At 63.4% G+C, this 23,307-nt stretch overlaps 1 protein-coding gene across 1 annotated transcript in view; it reads right to left on the bottom strand.

Moving 5' to 3' along the window:
* The window catches only part of SLC12A9 (solute carrier family 12 member 9), a 39,330-nt gene that overhangs the window by 5,772 nt on the left and 10,251 nt on the right, over positions 1-23,307 (bottom strand). Inside the window, exons 2-9 of the mRNA XM_059731228.1 lie at positions 19,471-19,605; positions 18,680-18,817; positions 18,061-18,360; positions 17,515-17,622; positions 17,246-17,357; positions 14,513-14,670; positions 11,372-11,454; positions 7,669-7,793 (exon numbers count right to left, since the gene is read on the bottom strand). Coding sequence (XP_059587211.1) covers positions 7,669-7,793; positions 11,372-11,454; positions 14,513-14,670; positions 17,246-17,357; positions 17,515-17,622; positions 18,061-18,360; positions 18,680-18,817; positions 19,471-19,605 — 1,159 coding nt within the window. The remainder of the gene's footprint in view (positions 1-7,668; positions 7,794-11,371; positions 11,455-14,512; positions 14,671-17,245; positions 17,358-17,514; positions 17,623-18,060; positions 18,361-18,679; positions 18,818-19,470; positions 19,606-23,307) is intronic.

Raw genomic sequence — 23,307 nt, 5'->3', positions numbered from 1 at the left:
CTGGGTAATGCACGCTCGGAGGATCCAAGGAGGCCCTTCCTGGTGCTGCAGAACAAGGCACAGCCCCCGCAGCTGCTGCCCATCTGGCCAAGGGGGGTGGGGGGTGGGTATTCCTTCCTGACCCCAACTTTGTGACAGGTCTGACTCGAAGTAGTGGCAGCACCCTCCTGCCGGCGCCACCCAGGGTAGGAGTTGGCCAGACTGGGAACAACTGCTGCCTCCATCAGAAACATCTCAGCAACCAGCCCACAACCACGCTCCCTCCCACGGGCACCCTAGGTGCTCCGATACAGCGAGATGCCCAGGGCCGAGCTATAGCCCCAGCATAGTGAGAGGCTGAGGGAGAGCAAGCCAAGGTGCCCACTGGAAGCAGAGACGGTGGCTGCTTCAATCCCAAGTCCGGCTTTAATTCTGGCATGGGGCTGAGGGGGCAGCAAGGCCAGCAGGAGCCAGGTGGGGAACCCAGTGCCCTGCATGGGGGCAGAAGAGCTGTCAGCACAGGACACCAGCACAGCCTGGGACCGGACATGAGGCCCCACATGCTCCGGGGGTGCTGTATAATTTTATTACATTGCTCTCATCTGCGTGGCTCTTCTCTATGTTGCTCGGGAAGATTTTGAAAAGGCCAGTGATGCCAATTCCCACACACACACACATCCCACCCCCAGTGCCAGAAGCCCTGCCAGGAGGACCCGCACCCTTCCTCTGGGTGGGGGTGCACGCAGAGCCAAGGTGCACCAGGTACTGATCTGGAGTGGTGCTGAGGCCCCAGGTGATGCGAGCAGACTTGGCTGCCATCCCTGTGGGGCAGGATGGTGCCCAGTTGCAATCTGCAAAGGGAAAAGGCTGCACCAATCTGGCAGCACTGTGGGCAAGGATGGGGAAGGGGATTATAAAGTCTGTGCCGGGGGGGGGGTCCCACTAACCCCACACAGTGCATGGAAGCAGGATGGGGGGCAGGGGCTGGAGTCCCAGCCCTGCCATCCACTCACATGACCCAGGACCAATTGCCTTGCTGCCTCATGCCTCAGTTTCCCCATGAGTCTTCAAGAAGACACATGTGCCACTAGCCAAAGTGAATCCAGAGCTTGCTGCCTTGGACACGTGTGGACCAGTGTCAGCCTGTTTGCTGGTCACGGCCACCTCCCTTCCCCTGCCAGCTGTGGTCCCCAGAGACTGGGGCACAGGGTGCTACCCACTCCATAACGGGTGCTTCAGAGTCCACCAGAGACTGCCTGGAGGCCCAGCACACAGCTGTCCTGCTGCACATCAGGGAGACAGCAAAGACAGTAATCCAAGAGTATACATGTGCATGTACACACAAGTGCAAGCATGCATGCATGCACACATGTGTATGCAAGCATGCATGCATGTGCATACAGGTACACGCATGTGTGCGCTCTCATGCATAACCGCACGAGTGCCCCAAACCCCCAGTTCCTGTGCCATCACCTTCACGGTTTCCCCTGGTGGCAGGCTCTGGCTCCCTGGTGCACTTCTGTGTTGGAGATTTGGGGAGGGGGAGGACGCCAGGTTCCCCCAGGAGCTGGGCCCCATCTCCACACCGGTGCCTCAGGCTTTGGGAGCCAGTGACGGGGAGCAGCACAGGGGGCAGGGGCAAGGGCAGCCCAGCCTGCCTCGGCGATTGTGACAAGAACGCGGCGGCTTCGGCACGGATGACAGGAGGCTCCAGAGCAGGATGCCGCGAACGCGTGTCAAGCTGCTGAGCTCCGAAGGGATCGTTAGTTAATTACATCGGAGGTAGCTAATTATTCTTTGAGTGAAAGCGACCCTGGGTCGTGGTGTGCAGAGGAGAAAGTGGCAGCCAGGGAGCAAACGCGCCTGAAGTGTCCTTGTGCGGGCTGGCACGGCTGCCCCGGCCCCATCCCTATCGCCGCCCCGCCACAGCCCGCTCCCCCTCCCCACGCACCCCACAGTGCTCAGCTTTTCCCCAGCCCAGGATGAGGGAAAGACGCTTTCGGGTCGTGCTGGCACATGGCTTCCCAGTGCCCTCCCCGCGGGCAGCTCTTTGCTAGGGGAGCTGGGAGCAAAGCTCCACGGGTCCTGCAGCGTCCGGCACATGCAAGCTGTGATCTCGGGCTCGCTAGGAGCATCCCCCAGGCCACTCTCGCCAGCACCTGCGCCACGGAGGCAGAGCTGGCTCCAGGCAACGGAGGGCCAGCCAGCCCGGGGCTGGGGGACAGCTCTTCGGCACGGTGCTGTCACCTGCCCGTGACGGGGTCATGGGGGAGACTGTGGCGGGAGACCACAGGGAGCAGACCCAGACAGTGGCTGGGGTCTCCGTACCTCGAGGGAACCACAGCTGGCAGCTCATCCTCTTGTGACCTGCTTGGGAGCCACCTTCCATGCACGGGGGCAGAAACCCAGAGGAGGAGGGCCCCGACGGTGAACCCGGGAGTTTGGGATGCGAAGCCGAGGACAGCCTGGGCACCGGCGTGGCTCGGGGCGGCTTGTGGGGACAGGGCTCCAGGCAAAGCGCGCCAGGGCACGCCAACGAGCCTGCCACGGGCACCGTGCTGCGGCGAGTGGCTGGGCTGGAGAGCCGGTTTCAATTACAACCGGCACCGGGCGCCGTATATCAAGGCCCCGGCGGTGATTTACAGAGCGTGGTACAATATAATCACAACTCGGCAACAATGTAGGCAACAGATTTACTTCTCCCAAGCAAATACGTCTCCGAGTCATTCATCACCCAACGGGACTCCGGCTCGCAACCCATCAGCAAGCTGCCGCCCAATCGGAGCACAGCTCGCGGCTCATCACCCGGGCCCCGCCCAATGGGAGCGCAGCACGCCGCGCAGCATCCGCTGCCTGCCCATCGGGACCGAGTCCGCGATTCACTGCCCACGCCCGAGCCAATGGGGTGCCAGCTCGAGGCTCATCCTCCCTCAGGAGGGGACCAATGGGGCATCGGCTCGTGGCTAAACGCCCCGCCGTGGGCTTACGGCGCCCGAGATTTACAGCCGATAAACAACTTATTACCGGACACGTTTCAGCTCATTGAAAAGCTGAGCTGCGGGCCCTAAACCATCCGTTATCCATTGCACTGCCATGCCACGGCGGGCACGAGGCAGGGTGGCCGGAGCTGGTGCACTAGGAAAGGCTCTGGGTGTCAACCCGTGCCAAGGCTGGCACTGCTATGGCACGGGGTGAATGTACGGCAGGTCCCACCTTGACCTCTGCCACCCACTGATGGGGCTGAGGCCAGCCCCACACGACACTTCACCCACGAGCTGGGCAAGAGCCACGCCACACTCATTGAGGCGGGGAACACCGCTCAGCTCGGAGACGAGGGCTGGGAAGCGTGAGGGGTCATCCCCCTCCAGCACAGCAAAAGCGCGAGGGGATGACAGGACAGCCAGCGGCGCCCTGCAGGCCCAGCTGGAGATGCCCGGTGGAGACAGGCTTGGGACTGGCAGACCGCAAAGCAATGCCAGGAGGCAGCGGGGGACCAGGGCATGGTGGAAAAATCAGCCCCTTCCCAAGCGCTCTCTTCGCCGGGAGCCTCAAGCCACTGACCGGCGGTGCAGGAGGGGGGTGGACACTGCCACGGAGCAGAGCCAGGCACATCCGCTTGCACTAACCCTGCCGGCTGCAGCGAGGGGGGCCTGGGTCCTACGCCTGGCTCTGGCGCCAGACGGGCTCTGGTGCAGCGATGAGATTAGGCAGCAGGTCTCTGGGGCTCTTTGCTCGGCTCTGGCACTGAACAGGGTCTGGTGGCTGGGGTCTCAACCAGGCAGCGCGGTCCTGTGCCCTCTCTGGGCTTCTGCCCCCTCTCCCTGGAGGGCCGCAAGGCCCCACCAGCCCTGCAGACAAGGGGCAGGGGCTGGCTGAGGGTGAGTGGGGGGCAAGGGGAGCTGGGGGGCCAGTGAGGCCCGAACCATCCCAGAGCCCGAGGCCCCTCCAGGCTGTGGGGAGAGGACTGGCCCGTACAGCACCTGCCCCCCGCCCCGGCTGCCTGCCCTGGCATTGCTGCTTTTCCTGGGGCATGTGCGAGGCGCAGGGGAAGGGGGTGCGGGGAGCCCGCAGCCCCAAAAGCCCCGATTCCACCACGCCATCGCTGAAGCCGTCAGTCAGCGGCGATCGCCGGCAGAACGCCGCCCACCACCTCCCGCGCGCCGCTCCATAATAGAGCTTAATCATAACAGCCATTAGGCAGGGCCCAGCGCCTGCAATTACCATTTCAATCAGCACCCCCGCTGGCGCTAATGCATCCAGCTGCGGGGACCGCTCACGGACCTTCCCCCGCCCCCCAACCCGAGCCCCAACCTCCAGCCACTCCCTGCCACCGTCACGTTGCGCATCCCGGAGCCCAGGCCGGGGACCCTGGAGCAAGGAGCCGTTAGCAGAGTGGCCTGAAAGCCTGGACAGAAAGGACGCGGCCACTTGTGGCAGGAGCGATGCGAACCCGCGCTCCATCTGCTTCTGCTGGCTGGCCAGCCCCGGGCCTCGAGGGCTGCTGGATGATGTGCTCCTGGCACGGGGCACAGGCTGCTCAGCGAAGGGAGAGGAGGTTGTGCGACGTGCAAAGGCGTCTGCCACAGCCAGCAGCAATTAATCCAACTGACCGACCGGCAGCCATCAGTAGGCTCCAGAGTGAACAGTTCTGTCGACACAAGACACAACATGCTTTGCCCTGCTCAGTGCTCTGGTCTCAAGCTGTCTGCAGACTCCTGCCTGCCTGGACTTGGCACCTTCACTCCCATGCTTTCACCCCCCGCCCCCAGGGACGGCAGGGCTCTGGGTTGGGGGGGGGCATGATGGCAGGGGCAGCACTGGGGCTCTGGCTGGGAGCACAGAGGGAGACGAGCTCCCACGCTAACACGCCGTTGAGTCTGCCAGGAAGGAACAAGCGCAACCGGCTCGGACTGCCACAGCCCCCAACTTGCACACAGGCCGGCCAGGAGCACGGGGTGGGGGGTCAGAGGGGTGGCACTGCCCAGCCCAGCCCAGCTGCCCCCCACAGCCGAGCCTGGCTCCTGGTACCGCGGCCGGGATGCACAGAGCGGCAGCGCAGGGGGCCGGAGCTGCAAAGCTGTTATTTTCTCTAATTGTTGTTTTTGCTGAAAGGTAATTAAAATCCCTTTTTATTTTGCTTGTCGGAGACCTCGGCGGTGACAGGGAGGGGGAGGGGGAGGCAGGTGCCGAGAGACGGGGGGAGCAGGAGGGTGCTCGGAGGGGAGGGGGCCTGGGGGTGTCAAGCTGACCCCTGTCCCCCCAGTTCCCTGCCTGACCCATCGTGTCTCTGCTCTGGGGGGCACTACCCCGGCCCCCGTGGGGACGATGCCACGCTGCTACCCTAAATGCCCCTGCCCAGACTCTGCACGAACCATCTCTATGCCATCCCTGGGCAGCCTTCGCTCGGCACCTCCAAGGATGGGATCTCACTGCTCCGCCAGCCACCTGCTCCAGCGCCCTGCTCAGCCGACAGCTTCACCGCACTTAAACCCTTGGGTCCATGTCCTGCCCCCCGCCGCAGCCTCTCCCCCATTCGGAAGCTGCCATCACATCCCCCCCTTCATCTCCCGGCCACGGCTCTGACCCCAACCCTGACTGTAACCCAGGCTCCATCGCCCACCCCCAGCACCTCGCGCTTTCTCCCCTGACCCCCATAACCAGCCCAAGGCCTCTCCATCGTTCACCTTCAGACACCCCAGAAACCCACCAACCCTGCGGTACGGACACAGCCTGACTGCTGCTGCGACAGGGACCCGTGCCATCCAGCTGGGCTTTGCTGTACCACGCCTCACCGCCCAGGGTTGAGGTACCAGCACCCATGGCAAGGTGCCCAGGATGCAGCCCACCCAAAGGCCCCCAAGTCTGGGAGGGGGGAAGCACCGAGCCGGCTGGGACTCACTGCCCAGGGGGGTAGGCAGGTGCAGACTTCCTAAGCCGAGGGCTTGAAGGGCCGGGCTCTCCCCTCGGCTCTTCCCCAACTGGCTGCAGGACTGCGGGCAAACCTAGACGAGACTCTCCGCAGCCCCTTGGTGCCAGCGTAAGCCCTGTCTTGGATCTACAGAGAAGTCAAGCCTGTGCCAGCTCCAGCTGGGGAGCTGGAAATACCCAGGTGTGTTAGCCAAGCTGGCAGCCACCCACGTGCAGCTCCCAGCACGATGGGGCCCCATTCCCGGCTGGTGCCCGCAGGCCTGACCATAACGCCATGACTTAATCCTACAGCATGACTGTCCCAGACATGAAGTGATGCAGAGACACTAAGTGACTCACTTGAGCTCCAGGGAGTCGATGGCAGGGCCAGAAACAGCGCCCAGGCCCCCAGGCCGGTGCCATCCTTACAGGGCCAGTGTGTGCCCACTGGAGAGGGCAGTGATGCCCCAGAGACCCCCCGGCCTGCCCCGAGAGAGCCGTGCCCACGGGGGAGAGGCAGGGCAGCTAGCTGCTGGCTGCGTTCCCCGCTGCCAGAGCCGTTCCTGGAACGCGGCTCGTCTCTCCCCTCCATTTAATTACCGCTAATGCAGGCCGAGCCCCATCGCCGCCTGGCACGCTGCCGCGGGGAGCAGCAGGACAAGGGCCATAAATTCACCACAAAGAGCCCCCCGCGCCTTGGGCTTTCTTCTTTTCTGTCTTTTTTTTTTCCCCTCGACTAAAAACGGTATTTGCTCAAGGGCAAAAGCTTTTTAACCAGGATCATAAATGCTTATTACTCCAAGACGTGCCGGCTGGATGGGATGGGAGTGGGGGCGGGGAGGGGAATCGATCACTGCCCCCCCCCCACTCCCCGCAGGGACGCCCAGGCACTGCGAGCATGGAGGGCTCCACCCGGGAGCTGGAGGGGGAGGGCAGCCTCAGGCGGACGGGTTTGGGGCTCGGTGGGAGAGGAAGGGGGGGATCTCTCCTCCTCCTGCCTGAAAGCCATCTGAGATGCCTGGCAGAGCTCAGGCGTCTCTTCGGGCAGACAGGGCCCTGTCCCAGGGAGCCAGGAAGAGATGGTCCCTGCACCTTGGCCTGCTGGGGAGTGCAGCAAAGGGGTCTCTTGGGTGTCAGGACAGCCCCCTGCACACGCAGGCAGCCAGCACCCCAAGGAGCACCCCCCAATCCCCACCGCAAAGCCTCATGCATGTAGACAAGCCACAGCCAGATGTCGAGAGCACCAACACCACGCTGCCAGGAGCGGCAAGGTGAGGCGGGCGCAATAAGGATGGAGCTAGGCGACAGGTGCTTGGAGGGTCCTAGGAGAGCTGTCCCATGCTACAGAGCAAGGCAACCCTTTCCCCACATGCACCATCCCAGGCCCCACAGCCGGGCGCCGTGGCAGCCCTCCGAGCACCACCAGCTCCCCACCGTCCAGAGGTGTCTCTTGTTGCTTGCCGCACAATTGTGTGTTTAGGGGGGCAAACCCCTGGCACTGAGTGAGGGGCAGAACATGGCACTCACTAGCAACGGGGGCTGCCGGGTGAAGGGGCAGAGCCCCATGGTCCAGGCCCCATTCCCAGAGCACCGAGTCAGGGCACCGGGTCCCCATCTTGGGTCCTAGGTAGCCAAGAGGATGGCAAGTATAGCAGGGACGATGCCATCAGTAAGGGAAGCCTGTGCCACAGAGCACAACTGGCCTTAGCCCCATGGTTCACGGCCTGCTGTGAACACCCGGACAGCAGGAAGCCTTCCTCTCCCACCCCCAGCTCCAAGTACCTGAAATTGGGAGCTGAGGCCCACTCCAGTGCCAGGCAGGCCAGGTCCACGGTGGCGTAGACTAGAAGGAAGGAGATGGTCACGATAGCTGCGATGGTGTTCAGCTTCCCAGAGAACAACACCAGCTGTGGGGAGGCAAGATGCCGTCAGCAGCAAACCCAAGGGGGTCGCGAGAGGAGGACAGGGGTGCCGCGATGGCCTGGACAGGGGCTGGCAGGCTGCGGGAGGAGAGCAGCAGCCCACACTGTGGGGCTGGAGGGGTCGCTGGGACTGACTGCAGGCAATGCATCTCCTTGCACGCTGCCCCACTCCCCCCACCTCCACCCCACAGGCTCAGGGGTTGGGTGCTGTTACTGCCGTAACCCGCTTCCCAGCCCAGCCGCTGATGCTGGGCGACAGAGCAGAATCTGGCCCTAGAAAACAGAGACAGGAAGCAAAGCCCAGCTCAGCATGCAAACACCCCAGCCAGAGAGCTGCCCGCCCGTGTGCACCATGCCACGGGCACCATACCATGGCCCCGCATGAGAGTAGGGGAGAAGCGTGGAGATGCGGCTCCCGTGGAGGTGTGTGCCCGCGCAGCACCAACCCTGCGCCCGTATGACGCGGGCTGCTTGGCCCCGGGGCTCCTGCCCTCGCCCCATGCTCTGCCAGAGCCGTGCTCGGCGGAGGAGCCGTGCGGGCCGGCGGGCTGTCAGTTCAGCTCGACCCAGAGTAATTGCTCAGAGTGGAGGGGTTTTTTTTCCCCTTAGATTATTCAACCCATTTAAGCAATTGGGAATTTCAGCTCGTTGTGAGCTTAATAGCGCAAAGCCAAGTGGTAATCGTGCCTGGCTGCTATAATGGAGCCCCGGCTCCCCCCCATCCCCCTCCCCCCGCCTGTCGCTCTCTCAGCCATTTGCCTTTGATTTATAATTCATTTAGCTGCTCATCAAGGTAAAGGATCTGCTGCTGAAAGGTATCAAACCCCAGTGCTGGGGGCCCGGGGGGTAGGGGAGGGGGCAAGCAGCTGGGGGAGTGAGCGGTCGCTATTAGGGACCCCTCAATTAGCTGCTATTAGAGAGACCTCATGGGGTAGAGATGGGAGAGGAATAAGAGCCAGCAAGAGGCGCAGCCGGGGGTATGGGAGGCCCAGAGTGGGAAGGCAGTGGAGAGCCCTTAGCAGTTTGGACATGCGTGTGGGGACAGCCTGGGACGGGGACGGTGACCAGCCCAGCGCCAGCTCCCTACACACAGCCCAGCTGGGGCCCCTCACTCTGCAAAGCCGGACCCACGCTCCCCTCCCCATCCCCAGCTCTGCACATCCCTCCTGGCCCCTCTGCCCGTGCTCGCTGCCCCACGGCCTGGTCCCCGCAGGCATGATTTCTCCTGTCCCCCCAGGCCTGCAGGGCGCGAAAGGGGGCACGGGAGAGACACTAGCCAGGATCAAACCCTGGGTTCACGTCAGCCTCTGAGCTACAACGACCAGGGAGAGAAGATGGGAGCCCCGGGGAGCAGGCTGTGCGGGCCCAGGGACACTCATCCTCTGCCCTGTGATGCTCCAAGGCATGGGGCTGGCACCTTTTTTGGCAGCAGGTGGCACTGCCATGCTCCTGGCCTTGCAAAGGGGCACCATGTACAACGGCCTGTCACCTTGGATGGGGCCTGGACACTGCAGGGAAGAACCCTGGGGGTGGAAAATGCCCCCCCACTCCATGATGGGACCCAGGCAAACAAAACTGGGAAAGCTGTCCAGCAGTGGGACCCCCTCCTCAGGCCAAGCCAGGCCCTCTCCTGCCCCCCCAGGTGCCGAAGGCGATTATTAGTCCCACCCCATGTGCGTGGGCTGCTTCACCCGGTCACTGTGCCCCGCAGTGCCCACCCCCGCAGGGCTGGGCTCAGCGCAGCCACATGCAAACTAGCCATTAGCTAATCGCAGGGGAGGGCGGGAGACGCTGGGCCTTTCCATTCAATTTGCTCAGGAGGAAGAAAAATGCCTCCAAGGAACAACCACTAAGCAGAAGTTTGCCAGGGAAAAGCTCTTGCTCGCGCTGCCTGGCGCTGACCTGTCATTCAGCCCAGAAGCTGCACAGAGGAGCCGGCCGGGATTAGCAGCCCTCATCTCTGCCACTCGCGTTAGCACTGGGGCTGGTGCCAGCTGACGGCAGCAGGTTGCACCCTGGCAGCGTCAGCCAGGGGCAGGAGCTTAGCCTCCCACATCCCCCCAGGGATAAGCAGCACCCACGGCCCCAGCCCTGGGCTGCTGGGCACTGTCATGCTGCCAGGGGACCAGCCTGGCCAGACACCCCCTACCATACCATAAGCCAGCAGCTGGCAGGCAGGGTGGGACCCCCAGCCCCCTGCACCAGCTGGGAGCAGCAAGGTCTCACCCGGCCCTGGGCAGTGCCATCTCTGGTCTGGTTTTGCAGAAGGGCCCGATCCATGCCCAAGGCTCCCAGGTGCTGCCAGGCTGCCTTTGCCAGACAACCCCCTGGGCTCCTGATAGTCTGCTCAGCCCATGCCCCCTCCTCTTTCCTCAGCCACCAGGGCAGCCGCCTGCTTCCTGTGCACCTTCTCCTTCACAGCGCCCACAACCCCCCACTCCTTGCCTGCACCCAGGCACATCAGGGCAGGGAGGGCATCTTCCTCGTGCACACGGATCCTGCACATCCTAGCATGCAACGCTTCCCCTCCTAATGCACGCATCTCCAGGGGCTGCACCTGCCTTGCCAATGATGTGCCCTGGCAGCAAACCCACCCTGCTCCCCTGGCAGAGTTGGGCCCTGGGGCTGCCCTCGGCTGCAGGGACCTGGAGGTGCCAAACACCCCCAGCAGGCTGCAGCACTAAGCCCCCACCTGCCCATCTGCTGGGCTCCCCAGCACTAACAGGGATTCAGCCCCCTGAAGCTGTGCTGGCACAGGCAGAGCTCTGCGCTGCACAGCACCAGCGCTGGATGGCAACCTGGCGAGGGCCGAGCCGCGAGGGCCTTTTGTGCACACGTGTCCATGTTCCCTGCTGACTAATGGGGCAATTTTTTAGCATTACACATATTTGTCCAATTTGGTGGCACAGAGAGAGTGGGGGCCATGCGGGGCCGGTGAGCACCGCTCCCGATTGGCTGGCGGCCCCTGCCTCGCAGCCGCTCATGCACGGACTCGGGCCAGTTGCTTAATTCACCCGGGATGGAGGCAGTGGTGGCAGTGGGAGACCAGGCTGAGCTTGCACGTGAGATTCAGAGGAGCTCCTGGCGCTCAGCCGGCCTGGGTCCTTGAGAAGAGGGGGCTGAGACAGGCTGGGGCAGCCCGGGGAGGCTGGGGCAAGGGCACCGTGTGCCTGGCAAAGGACAATCAAGGCTCACACCAGCTCCTTGGGAAACAAGGTGCTGGAGCACCCGAAGGCAACTCAGCCATGAGGGTGGGCCTCTGCGGGGAGGGAAAGCAGCCGAGTCCTGCCCATTGCATGAAGGGGTTAAAAGCAGGTTTGGGACCTGCTGGCGCTGAAGTGAGCTCCAGCCCCTAGTGCCTTCCCCACAGAGCCAGCTGCCCCCTCTAAACCCCAATGCAACACCCGGACATGACAGCCCTCTCCGAGGCTCGTTCCCGCTGACCATGATGGTGCTGCACTAGCCGCTGCTGCTCCCCACCCCAGAGGTGGTCGCACTGCACAAGGCTGCCTGCCTGGCCGGAGGCACAGGGGAGAGTGCTCAGGTCCACGCGGCACACTCACCTGCACCAGCGCCCAGGACATGACCACGGCCACCCAGGGGTTTCCGCTGCGGGAGGTTTTCTTGGCTGGCGCCAGGGCTCTGCCTGCGAGTGAGAGGGAAGCAAACGCCTCGTTAGAGGGGACTTCAAAGGAGCAGGGCAGGGGGCAGAACATGGGGCTGGCACACACTGGGTGTCACCTCTCTCTCTGACCCCAGGCCTTGGGGCACCAGCGTGGGCACCATTCAGCGGCCAAAGAGTGTTTGTTCCCAACACGTCCTCCTCACCCACGTCCATCCTACACCAAAAAGCCACCAGAAGCCCTCGTCCTCAGCACGATAACCCCCAAATCTCCCCAGGCCCTGTTTAAGAGTGATCCTCTCTGGCCAGCCCCGAAGGTTAGGGGTCCGCACCGGCACTGAAATCCATGACCACTCCGCTGGGCAGTACCTGGTACCGCCAGCACCGCCCGCCCAAATTCGGCTCGGCGGACAGACCAGCCCCTTCCCCCAGGATCAGAGCAGCAAGCTGGGGAGCACCACGGGCCTGGCTCCCGCATGGCGAAGCTGCGGGGTGGCAGTGATGCGGCAACTCAGGCCTGCAGGCAGCCGGCGGGGAGGATAATTAAAACTGAAATTAATTTAGCGATTGGGACAATTAATTACAATGGTGCGGCTTCTTCCCCCCCAACCCCCCTTCTTTGGGAGAACTCGATTTATGGTGACGAGCGGGTAATTTATGTGTTTGTACTGCCGATCAGCGCCGCCCCACGGAGGCTGAAGGATTTAGAGCGACGGGGGAAGCGGGGCGACGGCTTTGCGAGGCTTGATTAATTTAAAAAAAAAAAAAAAAGTCCATGGAAAGACCCAGATCTCATCACTGCCAGGTCCTGGCGGCCGCCACGAGTGGGAAGCAGCCGGGCACTCATAGGGATAGTTGCTGAGAGCTAAGTATGTAGGGAGGGAGCTGGGGGTACATGGTCAGGGGAGGATCAGCAGGACAAGGCGGGAAGCCACGGCCTGGCAGCAGGAGGAAACGCTCGCTGAGCATCAAGCGAGCACCGTGCCATGGCTCTGGCAGCTGGCGCCGTGGCATCCCTTGGCAGCAAGCTGGGGCAGCAAGTGCCCCCTCCCTTGCCCTGCTGCAGCCCAGCATCCCCTCCTCCACCCCAAGGGGCTGCGGCCCTGGGGTCGGCCACACGCACTCCTAGATCGGCCCGTGGACGGCTCTGCCCTGCCCTGTTGAGCCGAGGAGACGAGAGCCTGCGGCAGTTCAGCTGCAGGCCACGGCCGCCCCAGCGCACGCCCGCGGAGGCGGGATGGTGTTGTGTGGTCACAGCGCATTAGTCTGGTTATCAATTACCAGCCGCGTTGCACGCGCAGCCTGGGAGCGCCGAGCCGAGGGGGCGCAGTGGGGAGGAGTGCCGGCTCGGAGAGCAGCGCCGTGGTGCCCGGGGGCGCAACAATCCCCCTCCCCACCAGCGGCTCCAGGGCAATGCCAGGCTGTTCCCTCAACCCCTGGCTGCTGGGCACGGGCTCCAGGATGGAGCCAGCTGTCATGGGTCTGCTCAGCTGGCCCTGGGCAGGGCACCTTGCTCCTTGTGATCCCCCTGCCCATGCTGCCCAGGGCTCCCTCCCCAGCCCACCAGCGCATCCCCAGGGGCGACATGGCTGGGAAGGGAAGGGCCCGGCTGGGAGCCTGCGAGACTCTGGGAACGACAGCAAGACCTGAGCCCAGAGCCCTGCCCCTCCTGGGGCTGCTCACAACCCTCCCCCTTTCCGTGGACATTGCTCCAGGCTGCTGGAGGGGGGGGGAGATGGGGGGAGGTGATGGGGAAGGGAGCAAGCCCCCAACCCACCCGGTGCTGGCAGGGTCTCAGCAGCCAGACAGCAAGACCCCGCTGACCTGCCTTGCTGCTGAACAGCTCGGTGAGGAGGTGGGGACCAGGTACCCCCTAGATAGGGAAACTGAGGCACGAAGCAGGACCGAGCATCAGAGCTGGGGGGTGAAACCGAGGAGTCCTGCCGCCCTCCCCTGCTCCAGCCAGGGGCACACCATCCGCCTGCCTCAGCTGGGGGGAGGGATGGGCTGGGGGGAGCGGCGGCGCGGGGACCTGCGGCAGGCCGCTGCCAGAGGATATTTATTCAATTGGCTGGAGAAGCCCAAGTGGGCCAGGAGATAATGAAATCAAAGTGCCTGTGCTCTTGTCTGGCGTCCTTGAGTGCTGGCAAGGGCCCAGGGCTGGGGGGGCTGCAGCGCAGACCCTGCTCACCCCAGGGGCTCCCGGGGACTGCCTGTCTGTCCCCCACACCCCCAAGCCTGTGCGGCGCTCCCCACGGCAGGTGGAGTCGATGCCCCCGCACCTGCGCAGGCAGGCCAGGTCCCCAGGCTCCTTGCCACCCCCCTCGCCTGCCAGCGCTGCCAGGGAAGTCTGCCAAGGAGACAGAGGACTGGGAAGGACGGCCAAGCCCAAGCGCCGGAGCTGGGAAGCCAGAGGGAAGAGCGAGGGGAGGCAGCAGAAGGAACGGAGAGGGAAGGGGGGAGGGTGCGGGGCTGGCGGCTGCAGTCCCCTGCCCAGCTGCGGGGACCCCTGCCAGCTACAGGAGACTGGGCACCACGTCAGCCCCCGATCGTCAGCTGGGGCAGGCGCTGGGCAAGGCTGCAGCCTGGGGGGGGACTCTCCGGGGCAGCCAGGCTCCTCCAGCCCCGGGAGCATCTCTGGGCTGTGCCCAGTGTTATATGGACCAGGGGGTGGAGGGGACCCAGGAGCACCAGCTCCCGCCCCCGCCGGCGCGGCTGTACCCGGTTGTGCGTTGAGAGGGCAGGTGGATGCTGTTGCCGAGGGACCGCAGGACCATCAGCTGTTACCATGGGGATGGCCAGGCAGCTTGAACCGCCGCCTGGGATGGCGAGCGGAGGCGCCTGGACAGGAGCAGAGACAGCGCGCACCGCCCTCTGCTGGGCCCAGCCAGAAAGTCTCAGCCATGTGTCTAAGGCCCCGTACAGCACCGGGCACAGGGGGATTCTCCCGCGGCTGCCCCACCTCCTGCAGCCAGTGGCCCTGCCCTGCAGGCAACCACCCCGGGAGAGGGGGCAGCTCCAGCCACGCAGGGGGCACATGCGGCATCTCCCAGGACGAGCGCCAGCCCCACAGGGCACTCACCGAACAGGTCGTCCTTGGCCAGGGCATAGAGGACGCGGGAGGCACCAATGAGGTTGCTCATGGCGGCAGAGAGCGTGGAGCAGTACACGCCAATGCTGACAAAGGGTGGCCACAGGTTGATGTCCCGCAGGAAGCCGTAGTCGTTCTGCAGCAGGTTCCTGCCAGCAAAGAGAGAGGCTGAGCCATGGGGGCACGGGCCCTGGATACACACCAGGTACATGCCACATGCACGGACCAGGCTCGTGAGGGATGTGCGCACTGCAGAGGCATAGGGAATGGGCAACTGAGCCAAAGGTCCCAGCCTGTGAAGGGGCAGCAGGCAGGATGTGCCAGGGAATGCGTGGCACTGCCCAGAGCCCAGAAGTTTGCATCCAGCCTCCGGGCACCCAGCTGGGGAAGCCAGACGGGCACTATCTGTGCCATACATGTGCACATGCCCTGGCCCGGCCCCTGTACAGGGGACAAGCGGGAACCCACTCTGCTCCAGGCAAACTGGCAGGCACCCCTGGCAGCAAGAGCGGCTGGGGAGCCCAGCACCTCCATGCTTCTGAGTGGGTATGAGAAGGAGCACAGCAGCAGGTGGCAGGGCCCTGGCCGGGTTAGGCTGGCACAGGGATGGGCTGCAGGGGCAGAAACTCCTCCACACCTTGCCAGTACCAGCCCAGAGGCTTCCCCATCCTTCCCACTGGTGGCAGATCCCAGAGAGCATCCAGGGGGTAGGAGCTGCAGGTTGGCATCGAGGGGCACTGTGGGGCTGAGCACAACAGATGTGCGTGCCATGGACACACTGCCACTGGCATTCAGAGCTGAGGATCTCCTCTCTGCTCGAGCAAAGCTCTGGTGAGCTCTAAGCTGAGGCAACTTCTCCTATCCTGCAAGGAGCTATGAAAGCAGCGTGTGAGCGCAGCCCTGCCCAGGGAATCCCAGCCTGGCTGCACTCCCGTGAGCAGGATGAGCCCCCTTCTCTGCTGGGCCAGGCTGGCATGTGGGCTGGGCAGGGGGACCAGCAGTAACCAGAACCACAGGAGGGTTATGCACTGCACACATACAGCCCCCAAGGCAGCCCGCAGCCTCACGGCCCAGCTCCTCGGCGGCTCACGGAGAAGCCCTGTCACTGCAGCTCCTGGCCACGGTTGCTTCCTCACGGCCGAGACCCAAACAAGCCGTCGATCAGCTGCAGCCACCTGCCTGGTGCAGCAAGACAGCAGCCAAGAAGCTCCCGGCTCCTAAGGAGCCAACTGGCCAAAATTCAAGGAGGAAACCGTTGGCGGAAAGCGGGGGGAGATGCTAGAGCGTTACAGACACACAAACGGCCCAGGCTTTAATTGCATCTTAACAAGAGGATTCGAGCAGGTGCGAGATAAATGAGCACAGATCTTAAACATCAGCGTGGCCCACAATTAATACCTAATTACCAAAGGATTGATCACCTTGTTCCTAGGGGCGGGGGAGTAACCTGGCTGGCACCCAGCACCGAGAAACCCCCTCCACATGCCACTCAGGCCCTCGAGGCTCTCTCTGTCTGCTGGGCTGGCATCAGATGACCTCGTGGATGGGGGGGACAAGGCTGGCACCACAGCCCTGGCTCTCCCCTGCCACCGGGTTTGCAGCAGAGATGGGCACAGCCTGGCTTCCCAGCTTCAAGTCCCAGCAGGGAATAGTCTGCCCCTTGCCCACGCCAGGGCACGTGCCCAATAGTCTGCCCCTTGCTCACCCCGGGGGCACATGCCCAAATCCATACAAGGTACCACATGTGGGCACTAACATGGTCCTTTGAAGTCAGGGTCCTATCTCCTACATTGAGACAGCAGAGACCGCTTGCTGAGGACTGGTTTGGCACCCACGGCCTGATTCCTCCTCCCCAGAGATGGCTGCATTTCAGGGCCTCAAGCTAACCTGTGAGCACTGCTAGGACTGCCAGCAAGATGGGGAGAGGGAAGACCCTGAAAGGGGGCAGGGGGTGAGCGGGGCTCTGCGCTGATCAGGGAAGCTGATTAAGCGAGGCAGGAAGGAGCGGCAGGCTGTGGGGGAGGAGGGTACAGCTCAGCAGGGGGAGGGGGGACGAGCCGGCCTGTCCTCTGTCATCATGAGCAATGGCTATGCATTAAGATATTAGAACATGACAGCTCTAATTCCAGCCCATTCCTGCCGCTGCCCCGGCCCACCAGATTGATGGTAGCACTTTCCCAAGCGGAAAATGAACAGCTGAGCGCAGCGGCCCCCCGGGCAGCTCAAACCTGCTGCCTGCCCTGCCCTGTCCTGCATGCTCGGCAGGCTGCCGGCCTGAGGCCCGGGGGAGCGCTTGGCCTGGGGCAGGCAGGTGCATCCGGCTTGGCAGAGGGTGGTAGCACGCAGGTGCGAGCTCAGCTTGGTGCACTGGCAGGGGCCACGTGGTCGCTGGACTCGTGGCACTGAAACCCAAGCCGTGGACCTCGCTTGGAGGGTCTGAGCCTGCCAGGCAGCCCCAGGGTGCTGCAGGTCCCAGAGAGCCCAGGTGCCGGCATGTTGGAGCGCGGACCCCACGTGGGGCACAGGGAAGCTCCATGAGGCCATGCCAGCCCCTCAACCTGGGGTCCCAGGGGCTTCCCCTGACCCCACAGCGCCCCCATGCGGGACACAGGGCAAGGCCCCCTGGGGCAGGGCTCAGCTGGCTGAGTTCCCCCCAGCATGGAGGAAGGAGGCAGAGGCTGCCAGCCCAGGGAAGGGGTGGAAAGGGGGGACCCGGGGCAGTACCTGTCGCAGGTGCAGCACAGCAGGAAGGCCAGCAAGTTGTAGACGACGTAGGTGAAGAGCACGGCTGTGATGGTGCCCCGCGGGATGGAGTAGCTGGGGCGCTTCAGGTCCCCTGCAAGGGCGGGAGGCGAGCGGCCTCGGTCAGGGGATACAGGGCCCCCACTGCCCCCAGGGCATCAGACCCCCCCACCAATGTCCTGCTGCTCCCTCAGCCCCCAGCCCTGCCCCCCACCATCCAGCCCTACCACCCCTGCCCTGCTGCTCCTCACCGGACATGTTGGCCCCGGCCATGATGCCGGTGCAGCCGTTGAACATGACAGCGAAGACGGTGCTGAAGCTCATGGTGCGCCCCGTGGTGTAGTCCACGCTGTAGCTAGCTGCGGGGCACAGAGCAGGCGTGAGGTGCCTAGGCCACGGCAGGGGCCACCAGCTACACCACAGCTGCCACGCGGCCTGCTCCCCCACATAACACAGCCCCACGCTCAGCCTTGACCCGTGGGCCCTGCCAGCCCAAGCCGGGGTCCCCTTACCCCTCAGCCCCAAGCATCAACCCAGGGCCAACACTGGGCATTGCCCGACCACTCCACAGCTCAAACTAGGTGCCCGCATGCCTGCTGGCAGGGAGGTGCGGTGGGCACAGGGGGGCAGCTCCAGTGGGGCTCAGCCCAGGGCTTCTCTCCATCCCCCAAGGTGAGTCCCAACCAAGCACCAGCCCCTGCTGGGACAGGGGCAGGCAGGGCAGAGCAAAGCGGGTTCAAGGCAGGGAAGATGGCAGGGGAGCTGGGCAGGGCTTGGGAGCTGCGGGCACGTCTCACCTGGCAGGTTGCCCCGCAGCGTGGCCAGCCGGAAGCCGGTGAAGGAGCCGTTGAGGCTGATGGAGGTGTTGCCCTGCGGGCGCAGCAGCCGCACCACGGTAGGTCCCACAGCAAAGAAGCTGATGAGGACGGTGCCCAGCACGCCCATGACGACAAGGAAGATGAGGAAGGTGGCCTTGGCGTAGATGGAGGCGCCCACCAGGCACACAAGCAGACACAGCAGGAGCACGAACGTGCCGTAGAGCAGTTCGTACCAGTAGCTGCGGGGCAGGACCTGGGAGCCGGTGCCCACGCTCTGGCCTGCCGAGAGAAGAGCCTGGGTGAGTGGGGATCCAGGGGCAGACTCCCCACTCCAGGGTGAGCTCAGGCCTGGGGCAGAAAGGTGCCCGCTTTGTGCTCATGACTGAGCCCTCCAAACTCATGATGCTCAGAGCAGCCACACTGGGCTGGGGGAGGAGAGGGGCGTCATGTCCTGAAGATGGAGCCTTGTATCCCTGCCCCTGGGCCCAGCACCCTTGGGGAGGAGGCTGCTCTGGATCGTCCAGCGCTGAGAGCCGTGGCCTGGGGTGTGGAGCAGCCCACGGGGAAAGGGACAGGCAGGACGCCGGCAGTGCCTTACCCGGGGGGATCCCGTAGATGTCAACGATGGCCTCGACCAGCCCCAGGACGTAGAGGGCACTGCCGCAGACGTTGGCCAGGAAGAACATGATCCCCATGCTGCCCCCGAACTCGGGGCCGAGGGCCCGGCTGATCATGTCTGCACCAGGGTCAAGGAGGGCAGACGAACAGACGAGGGGGGTGGGAAGGCCCCAGTATGGGCAGCGGTGCTACCCTCTGCCCCCTTCCCCGACAGCAGCCCCCAAAACCCCCCTTCACGATATTCAACGCCCACCCTGGGCTCAGCCCCCAGCCCTGCCAGTGCCCCTCAATCATGCCCCATAGGCTGCACTGCCCCACGGGGCTGGTGTCATGGCCTCTGCCCGACTCCCCTGGTCCTGCAGCCCCCGGAGCAGCCCCATGGGCCACAGGTGCTGCTGGGTAGCTCCAGGGCCTGGCACTGAGGAGCTGCACCCCTGGAGCAGGGCAGGGGGCCCCAGCCTGGCTCTGCCCCAAATGCCCCTTGACTAAGGCTCTTCCAGCTATTGCTGGGGAGCTTCTCCCCAGAAACATGCCATGCCCCTCTCTGCAGGTCACCCTGGCATGGCAGGACCCCAGGCAGTGAGCATGACCACCGTTGACTGATTGGGGTCCAGCCTGACCCCAACCCTGCTGCCAACCGGGGCCCATGCAGGGACATGGGACCAGCCTGAGGAAAGGATTTGCCCTGCTAATGCCCCCCACGCGGCTCAGGGATGGGCTTGGGGGGGCCGAGCTGGGGAGCAGGGGCAGGGGGTTTCCGGGCAAGGATACAGTAGGCTCCACCGGCATCCAGCGCCCCGTTGGTGGAGATGGCGCACACGGACAGCACCGTCATGCCGATGATGAAGTAGGCCACCACGAACATGGCCAGGGCTTGGTACAGCCCAGCCTGCCCCACCACAAAACCTGCCAGCGGGCGGGACACACAAGGGCCAAGGTTAGGCTGGCACCGAGCGCCCCAGCACTAGCTCTGCACTGCGGTGCCAGGACCAGCCCAGGCAGCAAGCCACAGCTGGACCCCCTGCAAGGGCAAGTGGGGGGGCACAGCAGGCACAGCAACCCCCACCACCAGCTCTTCACATACCCCAAGCCCCAACACCTGGTGAACATGAGAGCCTCCTTTTCCACCCCCAGGCCCTTTCCATCCCCTGGCGCTCTCTGGAGAGACCCAGCCAGCACACTGCACTGCCACCAGCCACGCACTGCTTGTGGCAGGGCATGGCCCACGCCACGGGGCAGCCCCTGTGAGGGCCCAGCATCCAGCTGGCAGAGGCCGTGCCCTGGCCGAGGGTCTTCCAAATGCCCTGCCTCCGTGGCTGCGTGCTGGGCCCTGCCACCAGTGCCATGTGGACCCGGGAGCCGGGCATGGCGCCCGCCTGCGAGGGGCCAGCCCCACCATTCCCCCCTGTGGGCACTAGAGGGTGCTGCTGCTCCACCGCACGCAGCACCAGCACCCAGCACCGGACACCCAAGGCGGCCAGACCCCAGGGCATCCGGCCACGGGGCTGCTTCCAGCCCAGGCAGCCTGGCCCGTGGACAAGGGGGCAAGACGGGGCTGCGCACACACCAGTCCCAGCTGGCAGAGGGCAGGATGGATGGTGCCAAGCCTGTTCCTGCCACGGCGGCTTTGAGTGTCCTGACCCACAATGCCCAGGGTATGCCAACACACTGCTTTGCCGCACCTCTGTAGCCATGACCCAGCCCTAGGCTCCCCACACCACTGCCAGTGCCCTGCTGTATCACCAGAGAAAGCCCCATGGGCCCCAAGTACCCGTCACCCTGCCCCTAGCCCTGACAGCCCAGTCCAGGGCTCTCAACAAAGTTAGTTCAATGCAGCTCCTCCCGCCCCCCACAGCGCCCACCGCTGCCCCTCTCCACCTGGGGATGCGCACAGTGCTCCCCTGGGCAGGTGGTGGCTGCAGACCAGACTGGGGCACCTCCAGCTGGATTAAGCCGTCTCCAGACGCAACCCCCAGGCCCTTCGTCCTCCTCTGGCCTTGCTGCACTGGGGCGCAGGTGAACACCTGCTGGACACCCAGCACTGCCCAGGCTGGCTGTGGCTCTGGGGGAGACGCCTGGGCCTGGCACTCATGGCACTCAGCTGAAGGGCAAGTGGCAGAGGCTAAAAGTCAGTGGAGCAAAGGCAGGAGCAATGCCCCCAGCCATGCCCCCAACACCAGCTCTAGCACCCACAGCCAGGCCCCCGCAGTGGAGGGCCTGCCTGGTAAAGCAGAGATGCAGAGTGGGTTGTACTGGGCACCAGCCCCCGCCCCAGCGATTCCTCCACTCCCAAGCACATTGGGACCAGAGGGACAAGCAAAACCTCAGCCCCCGCAATGGGCTGGGCTGCCTGATCCTGCAGGAGGGGAGATCTCTGCAGCAACACGCAGCACCATGGCCTCGGAGGGGGCATCATAGGTGATGCCAGCAGGGCTCGGGGCCCTGCAGCAAGGGCTCCCAACCAGGGTCACCAGGGGACAGAGGCAGAAGCCCAGAGGCAAGCAAGCAGCCTGGGGACCTGGATAGGAAGCAAGTCAGAGGAGAGGACGGGGAGGCCTTAGCAACATTTGCAGGGAGAAACGAGGGCAACCGCTGGTTATCTAAGATGTTTACACGCTAATGCCAGAAGCTTGGGGAATAAGCAGGAGGAACTGGAGGCCCAAGTACGATCACGACATGTGATGCAGTCAGGATCAGGGAGGCGTGGCAGGACCAGTCACAGGACTGCAGCCCTGCCAAGGGTGGGCCAGACCCGCTCACGCGGGGGAAGGAGGCAGCGGTGGATCTCACTAGATCCGCACTGACTGAATGGAGCATGTAGAATTTGTTACTGCTCCAGGGCACAAGGAAAACGTCTCTTTTTAACCAGTCTTCCCCTTGATCTTGTTTTCTGCAGGGCAAGAAACTCCAGCTGGAGCCCTGGATCACAGCTGTTTTCTCCCTTTCAGGACAATTAAGGGATAACTGGGAGTCTGGTGGGGGGGAGGAGGGGGTTGCATGTGCACAGGCTCGGGGGCTGTGGAGAGGATGGCAAATGGATGCTAATGCCCCTTTGATTGCATTAGGCATCTGCTTGCTCTGAGGTGCAGGAGTTAGGTCCCCTGGAAGCCTCCGGGTCAGGGCAGGAGGGGAGAACAGCAAGGGTGACAACCTGGCAGGCAGAGGCTGAACAAGGAGCCGACAGCGTGCTCTTGTTGCAGAAAAGGCCAACGGCAGACTGGGTTGTGCTAGCAGCAGAGTTGCTTGCAAATCAAGAGAAGTGATTTTCTTGCTCTATTCAGCACTGAAGTCCTTTGTCCGATTTTGGGCTTCACACTTCAAGACGCACAGGCCAGCTGGGAAGCCCCGAAAGAATCCAGTGGGGACGGGCAAAAGTGACTCGAGTCCTCATACACCTTGCTTCCCAGGTCTGGCTGGAAGAACTAGGGTTATTTAGACTGGAGAAGAGAAGACTGAGGGGAGATTTGATAAGTCTTCAAATGACAGAATCACAGACAATGAGGGTTGAAGGGACGTCGGGAGGTAACATCTAGTCCAACCCCTGCTCCAAGCAGGACCTGCCCCAACTACATCATCCCAGCCAAGGCTTTGTCTAGTCAGGTCTTCAAAACCTTCAAGGATGGAGATGCCATTACGTCTCTGGGTAGCCTGTCCCAGTGCTTCACCACCCTCCTAGTGAGAGCGTTTTTCCTAATAGCCAACCACAACTTCCCTTGTTGCAACTTGAGCCCATTGCTCCTTGTCCTGTCATCTGTCACCACTGAGACCAGTCCAGCTCCAGCCTCTTTGCAGCCCCCCTGCAGGGAGGTGAAGGCTGGTATTAAATCCCCCTCTGCCTTCTCTTCTCCAGATCAAATCAGTCCAGTTCCCTCCGCCTCTCGCCAGTCACGTCCCCCAGCCCCACAACCACTTCTGCTGCCCTCCACGCAACTCTCTGACTTGTCCACGTGTTGGGGGGAGGGCAAAACTGGACATGACTCCTATTAAATCCCCCCTTAGTTTTCTCTTCTGCAGATTAAATTAACCCCGTTCCTTCAGCCTCTCCTCATAAGTCATGTCCCCTCGGCCCCAAACCATTTTTGTTGCCTTCCTCTGGACTCTTGCCTTCCTGTGAACTCTCTTTGTCCACATCCTTTCTGCAGCGGGGGCCCACAACAGGACGCAGGACTCCAGATGTGGCCTCCCCAGTGCTGAATAGAGGGGAGGAATCACTTCCCTTGACCCACTGGCAATGCTCCTACCAATGCAGCCCAGGATGCCGGTAGCCTTCTTGGCACCAAGGGCGCACTGCTGGCTCATATTCAGCCTCTTGTCCACCGTCACCCCCGGGTCCTTTTCTGCAGAGTTGCTGCCCAGCCCGTCACCCACAGCCTGCACCGGTGCAGGGAATTGCTTCATCCTAAGTGCAGGACTTTGCACTTGTCCTTGTTGAACCTCATGAGATTTTTTTTGGCCCAATCCTCCAATTTGTCTAAGTCACTCTGAATCCTAGCCCTCCCCTCCAGTGTATCTATGACTCCCCCCAGCTTGGTGTCATCTGCAAACTTGCTGAGGGTGCACCCCATCCCATCTTCCAGGTCGTTGATGACAACATTGAACAAAACTGGT

The sequence above is a fragment of the Alligator mississippiensis genome, chromosome 7, assembly GCF_030867095.1.
Source record: "Alligator mississippiensis isolate rAllMis1 chromosome 7, rAllMis1, whole genome shotgun sequence".
Taxonomy (NCBI): Eukaryota; Metazoa; Chordata; order Crocodylia; family Alligatoridae; genus Alligator; species Alligator mississippiensis.
The sequence above is the reverse complement of the archived record's forward strand: the minus strand, read 5'-3'. Positions and strand labels throughout refer to the sequence as shown.